The 7,509-nt window shown below is 46.0% G+C and overlaps 1 protein-coding gene across 1 annotated transcript in view; it reads left to right on the forward strand.

Moving 5' to 3' along the window:
• Positions 1 to 4,986, forward strand: part of SMPD1 (sphingomyelin phosphodiesterase 1) — a 104,246-nt gene extending 99,260 nt beyond the window's left edge. The window contains exon 6 of the mRNA XM_078658715.1: positions 3,523 to 4,986. Within this exon, the coding sequence (XP_078514841.1) occupies positions 3,523 to 3,932 (410 nt within the window). The 3' untranslated portion in view covers positions 3,933 to 4,986. The remainder of the gene's footprint in view (positions 1 to 3,522) is intronic.
• Positions 4,987 to 7,509: the final 2,523 nt, after the last annotated feature.

The following is a 7,509-nucleotide window of genomic DNA, read 5'->3' on the forward strand; positions in this document are numbered from 1 at the left end:
ATAACAGCCCTCCCAGGTTAGAATACCAGCCATTAAGGCCTTCTTAGAGGGTCTAAAGAGGGTAATACTTCCAAACATTCCACTGGCACCTGCCTGGAACCTCAGTGTAGTTCTCAAATGATGCATGGGACCTCCTCCTTTTGAACCCCTAAACTTCAGAGAGTTCTGCCTCTCTCCCCCAGCCACAGAGATCATGACCCTTCTCTCTTAATAGATCTGCGACAAACTCACCAACCACTTCCACAACACGATTGAAGCTATCTACAAAAACTTTGAACCACAGCCAGCCGCCTCCCACAACCCAACACAGATACCATCCTACAACTCTACACAAAGACCAACTTACCACCACCACCCTGATGAAATCCATCCACTCAGGAGCACCGGACGACCCCTACTCGCACCATATTTTGAACCTTGGAAACAGCATAATCAGCCCTCAGCTCACCACCATACTGAACACCTCAACCAATACCAGCACTTTCCCAGAAGTTTGGAAGTACGCATAGGTTCAGCCAGTCCTCAAGAAGCCACCTGCAGAACCCACCAATCTCCAGAACTACTGCCCAATTATCCTCCTCCCCTTCCAAGCCAAAGCACTGGAGGATGCCTTCAGCACACAACTGACCAGCCACCTTTAAAGACACGACCTTCTTGACGCATGCCAGTCGGGCTTCAAAGCCAATCACAGCACTGAGACAGCCTTAAGCGCAGCCACAGATGACATACGAGCTCTACTCCACAGAGGGGAGACAGCTGCCTTCATCCTCCTAGACCTCTTTGCATCCTTCAACACCGTTTCCCACCACACCCTCATCCAAAGAGTCCTCCAGATCGGAATCATGGGCAACGCACTCAAGTGGATAGAGTCTTTCTTCACAAGATGTACCCAGAAAGTCCCCCCGCCCCCATTCACCTCGCTCCCCCCCCCAACACATCATCTGCGAAGTACCACAAGGCTCTTCCTTGAGTCCCACCCTCTTCAACATCTACATGACCCCACTTGCAGGCATCATCAGATCACACCAGATCTGCATTGTCTCCAATGCCGACAACACCCAGCTTATCCTCTCACTATCAACAAACCCCACTCAGACAAAAGACAACTTCCACACATGCATGCAGAATGTTGCAACATGGATGAGAGACAGCTGCCTCAAGTTAAACCCCAACAAGAGCGAAGTTCTGGTCTTTGGCAGAGACAATGCCCTTTGGAACGACTCCTGGTGGCCCTTAGTGCTCGGACCCACCCCCCATACCCAGAGACCATGCTAACAACTTAGGCATCATACTGGCAACAAACTCACAATGAAATGTCAGATAAATGCAGTTGCCTCAGCCTGCTTCCACATGACCCACCTACTGTGCAAGATCTTCAGATGGCTCCCCGCAAGCACAAGGAAAATAGTCACACAAGCCCTCATCGCCAGCCGACTCGACTACGGCAACGCACTTTATACAGTCACATCCACCGAGCTCATGCAAAGACTTCAAACCATCCAGAACACAGCGGCCAGACTCATCTTCGACCGTCCCAAAAGTTCTTGCATCTCCAACCATCTAAAGGACCTCCACTGGCTCCCTGTACAACAGAGATGCCAGTTCAAACTCCTCACCCACGCATAGAAGGCACCCCACAACATCGGACCCCACCACTTGAACCACTGTCTGAATTTTCACCTTTCCATGAGAAACCTCTGCTCCGCACACCTCACCCTCTCAAGCGCCCAATGAATACATTGCAGCCACACAGGAGGACGTTCCTTCTCCCATCTCGCCACCAGATTCCTCCTTCTCCACCTACGCACCGCCCCAATACTGACCACCTTCAGAAAGGAGCTCAAGACCTGACTCTTCGACCCGCACGTCTCACCAGTGCCTGGATACTCCCGAGGGTGATTAGTAGCACTCTACAAGTACTGATTGATTGATTGATTGATTGGAAGGTCTTTTTTTTCAATCAGTCACCTTCTTCAGATGCATTAGCGAGATTTACGCTCTTACAGTTCAAGAACCCTTTATTCAGGTTCTTAAAGATAAGACCACTCTTCATACCAACACCGGATTTCTGCCCAAAGTTGTTTCACATGAACAAAACCATTTAGTTCCCCATTTTTTCGCTCAACTAAAGCCTGTAGCAGAAAGAGCCCTATATACTCTGGATGTTAAGCACATATGTACTACATTGATTGTACTAAGCTATTTAGAATGTCAACTCAACTGTGCAAGCCCCCACAGGGGCTCTGTAAACACTAACTTTGACATTGGCAGGATCAGTTAGTCAAGTGTATACAAACTTGCTATGCTAAGGCTCATCACACATTTCCTGTGCCCCCTAGAGCCCACTCTGCACACAAAAAGGGTGCAACACTTGCCTTTTTTGGTAACATCTATTTAACAAATATCTGCAAGGCGAGTACTCGGTCGGTCCCACGTACTTTCACCAAGCATTATTTTGTTGACGTCCTTAAATATCAGCAAGCTTTGTTTGGCCAACTGGCCTTAAGAACACGTTTCCTGACATCTGCATCAAGTTTTTTGCTACCCAACGCTTTTGAGAGGGACTGCTTAAAAATCTATGTAGTGCACAAAAGTGAACAGAGACCCTCTCCTTGAAAAAATAGAATAAATTACAACTGTTTTCCCACAACACCAAGAGGGCACCCCCAGGGATTCATATCCACAACCAAGAACTTGCCACCGCAAAATTCTTGCCTTTTTCTCACTCTTCCGCTCACAGATAAGAGTCGGTTTCTCTGTGTAAAAGTCTATTGGAGCTTCAGTCCTCAGGCTTTAAATTCATTCAGTGAAGTTTATCGCTCAGAGTCCCAGATGTTTTTAAAGTGTACATGAGTGTAACAGGCTCTATGCAAGAGCAAGACAAATCCACCTAGCGAGAGCAGCGCAGTGCCATCAGCCACATGCCATTTGGCAACACTACCATAGGGTGCCTGAAGAAGGCCTATCAGTCTATTCATATGTTTCGTGTCAACAGAAGTGTTGCATGAAGGAGAATGTGTTTTACTGAAAGTCCTCTGCTGCGGGCATGACACGCCCTTACAGTAAACTTAAATTGTAATGGTTGATAATTAGGCCAGGGAGTGGCAGGTCAGCAAAATGTGGAAAATGAGAACTTAATTTTAAGTCCAGAGAGGGCACTTTTTTCTCAGTAGAGTGACCACTGTTCTGAAACACTTTTCCTGTCTTATTATCTTCTCACACACACAAGCAATGGATAAAAGCTGAAAAAGTACTTGTTAGCTGGGAAATTTTCAAAGACCATTGCCAAGTGGTAGACACTCTACAATTGCAGTCACTCATCCAAACTGGTCGAAGTCATGTGACTATGTAGCAATGAGCGTTTATCGCCAGAAAATAAAGACTATGTAAAGGAACAAGGTTTGAAATGGTTTAAGACTTGAGTGTAGTTTGTATTACTGAAATTTATTTTTAAATGTTTTAAATTGGCCTTTGTAGTTCTAATGACTGGAGTAACTCATTCTCACCTGCCCTTTCTTCCAGGTTACCGCATCTACGAGATTGATGGAAACTATTCCACTAGTTCCCACATGGTGCTAGACCACGAGACCCACATCCTGAACCTAACGGAAGCGAATGCAGACGGTGCACCACCCCCACAGTGGACGACCCTGTACAGTGCACGGGCAGCCTTCGGCTTGAACAACTCCTTCCCAGCCGACTGGGACAACCTCCTGCAAAGCTTCCTCCGGGACGAGGCCCTTTTCCAGAAGTTTTGGTACCTCCACCACAAGGGCCACGTGCAGGAGGTGTGCGAGCAGGCCTGCAAAACATCCACACTCTGCAGGCTGAGAACGGGGCGGTCCCACGACGACGAACTCTGCAGGAAGCTGGAGAAGCAAATGAGATTTCATCTGAGCCAGAGCACTTGGAAGCCGAAGAAATACTGCTGAGCTTTGCAGTAAGCAGAGATTGAGCTCCCTGTTGCTAACATGGTAGATCAGCACTGGTCACTTCACGCCGTGGTCCGCTTCGTCATGGTCCGAGCTGAACACACTGTGTGACTGTTCAGGGAAAACCCTATTGACTGCTGTAGATCATCCCCAGGAGAATTTGCAGATATTCTGAAACATTCCTTCCTCTGTCTTTCCCTATCAGTTCTCTTCTGCTCACTGAATCAGTCCTCAGATCCATGATCACCTTCTACCGTGTGCACCAATACGGAACCTTCTCCGGAAGAAGCGTGCTTGCAGTCTGTGAAGGATAATGTTACACATCATTTGCTCTTTGCAGCACCAGGCACTCCCAGCATGCACTGATTTCTGTAGCGGTCCCTCACCCTGTGGCTGCTGCTTCCCCGACTAGTGCAGCTGAAGCGTCAATAAGCTGAGCGCGTGCACAGAGTGGCGTACGGCCTATGATGGGACATCACCATGGGGAATCTCAAACTGGAAGTGGTAACATGAAATAACCTATGATCTGTGAGTAAGACAATCACCCCGCAGAGGTCTCACCCTACTCCCTCTCTACACTTGAGTCACTACTCCTTGCCTTAAACCACGCTTTCCCACCCTTCCCGTCTGTAGTCACAACTGCGGTGGCTAATGCCCACTCCAGTATTTCTTTACGTGTCAAACAATTCTACAGCCTGGTGGCTTCTTAGCCATTTTGCCATCGAATAGAGTCCCAGGCTCCACTCTCTATTGATTCGCAATACCAAATTCACTCTCTTAGAGCGTGAACTAGAAGAAGTAAAAGGCCTTCAGTATTTATCTAAATGATGGTTCAGAACCATGGTCTCTCATTATGCTTTGTATCATAAAGATTAATTAATAATAATTGCAGAGATTCTAATGAATGAAATGTAATTTCATTTGACCTGTGTGCAAAAAAGTTTGGATTTATTTAAATCTTTTGTTAATGTTCTTGTTGCAAATTTATTCTATTAATATATATATACAATGTTTAATTTATGTTATCTTCAGGATTAATAAAAAGCCCAAAGTATTGGTGGTCACAGTCCAAATTGCTTGTTTGATATAACAGCACAATGATGTTTGTCTGAGTGACATTTCTCCCACAAGGCTTCTTCAGAATCTTGAAATTAGTCGTATCGCAGAATGGAATGTTCAGGCAGTTCTCTCATCCGGAAGCAATTATTTGGGGAGGTCTCTGAAGATCTCGTATTGTGTGCCTCAAGCATTTGGAGAACACCTACAGAGTGGCGACCCCGCTGACCCTACCAGGTTGTATTCCAGGAAGCGAGGTCTTCACGAAAAGAGGCCTGATGTTGGTGTACAGTGGAATTAGCTGTGCTCCAATCAGTAAGAGGCAGTTTGTTGCAGTAACTTTAGATCTCTGTCTCCTTGAGCCAGGACTACACATGCAACCAAGACTGCAAAATACTTCCCACTACACCAAGCTCACAATGTTTAACTCCTTTCATCGGTTTGTCGTTGGAACACACACGCATATTATCAGTGAGCAGAGGATTTCAGAAACAAAGCATTTGGCTAACCAGAAAGTGTATTCTGCAATGCATTGGTCAGTATAATTTCTGGAGGCCTGCACAAGGCTGCATCTCAAGAGTGCACAGTAGGACTTGAGCACACTCAAGAATGTTGGCTCTACAGCTGCTACTCACTCCCAAGTGTTCACTGGAGCAGCACTTGTGTAAAGCTAGCTTCCCTTGGACACAATCTTTGAGTAGGTGACACTGTTGTGTGCTTCCTTGAGAAAATAAGTTGTGCCTTTTGTGATTTCATTTAGCTTGTGCTTACTGATGTGGGTTTAAGGATCTCATCACAGGAGATTTTGGGAAGTTGTATTTATTTACAGTGGATAGTTGAAACACTGCACAGAAAGGCAGGGTTACACAGGACCAGGACATTTTTGGTGCCCATGAGCTGGACACGCTTGTTGTTGTTACTCATGAGCTGGGTGCGTGCATTGTTCGTAGTTAGGAGCCGGACCCGAATGTCGTTGGAGTTCATCAGCAGAACACGTGAGTTGTTGGTACTCAGTAGCTGCACACAGTAGTGCCCAGTAGTCAAGAGCAGAATGCACACATGTTGGTATTCTTGAGCTGAACACAAGAGTTATTGCTACCCATGAGTTGGATGTACGCTTTGCTGGTTGGTAACCAAAGACCAGTGCCTTACATGAAAGATTGCTACTACATCGACCTGCCTATAGTTTCATTGACATCGAAGAACACAGATCTCGTAGACACAGAATGGGTAAACCCCTTTAATGCATCATGCCCACAGTAAGGTCAAACCTATCTCGCACACCCATTTCACGCCTTATTTCAACCTCATAAGCCCACCATTTCCCCCCAGTGTTTCCACATTGAAGGATGCTTTGTTCTCTTCTCTGCCTGCTTGAGATCTGTTCAGTGATTGCCCCATCTCCTTACTTTACTGCTTACAGCTCAACCCAGTACTTTCATTAGATGTGCTGGAGTCAGGCAATGTTAGGTGTTTCCAATGAGCACACAAACTGTAGTTTGGAAAGTCCAACCTTAGTACTTCTCAAAGCATCACATCTCCATCAACAGTCGGTTTTATTCCTCACTGTTGCTGAAGATGTAAATAAATGGAACGTCCGAATTCATAGCACACGCTGTCCATGGGCAAGTCCATGAGGAAATATTTCAAAGTCCCTCGCCATTCTGGTACGTAAATATTGTGCAAAACTGGTTTGGACATAGTCAATGAAGCGGTAAATGCACTGTGTAAATACTGTAGAGGCCACATAGATGCAGAGAACCCCCATTATTTTTAACGCGGAGGTTGAAGAGGCTTGAAACTACATCAGAGTTATTTGAGATTCTAAGAGAGACGACAGGAGAGGGGCCCGCCATTGAGTACTCAAGTGGTGAAGAGGAAGTCTTCACTTACTCGATCAGTGCTATTTTATGGATAAAGTGAAGAGAAGTCGAGAGCGCTTTGATTTATTGAGGAATAAAGTGCATACTTGTATCTGCCCCACATTTCTAAGTTTTGTTTACTCTTACCATTGTGTGCAATCTGAGGTTGAGGTCCTATTAAGGGGATGAATGTCACCCAGTGCCAAGGTGATGCCGCCTTCATCCCTTATAAAACGATATGGTCCACAGTGGCTCCAGGTACTACTAAAAATGTAAATTGAGCTATATTTTTGGGCAGTAATCCAAATTGCTTAAAACAATCCTGGGCCTCCCTGTTCCTCAAGGAGCCTTCTCTGAGCCCAGAAGATCCTGCTATTTACTCACTGATCATTGGGACTCCCTTCCTATTAACTTCCATGCAAAGGTGGCAACAAGACAATAATGCCCCGCCTGGACTTTCACTGACTGATGCGAGATCTATGCTTTCGGTTTAGTCCATGCCAGAGTACAGAAACAGCCTTGATGTATGTCTGGGAGAGAATTCTAAAAATGGTGGACGAGGAGTCAGACGCGCTACTCGTACTGCTGGACTTTCTGGCTGCTCTTGATAAAATTGACCATGGGATGTGCATGAACTGATTACAGATGTTTGGAGGGTT

Source organism: Lissotriton helveticus, chromosome 8, assembly GCF_964261635.1.
Source record: "Lissotriton helveticus chromosome 8, aLisHel1.1, whole genome shotgun sequence".
NCBI classification, from domain to species: Eukaryota; Metazoa; Chordata; class Amphibia; order Caudata; family Salamandridae; genus Lissotriton; species Lissotriton helveticus.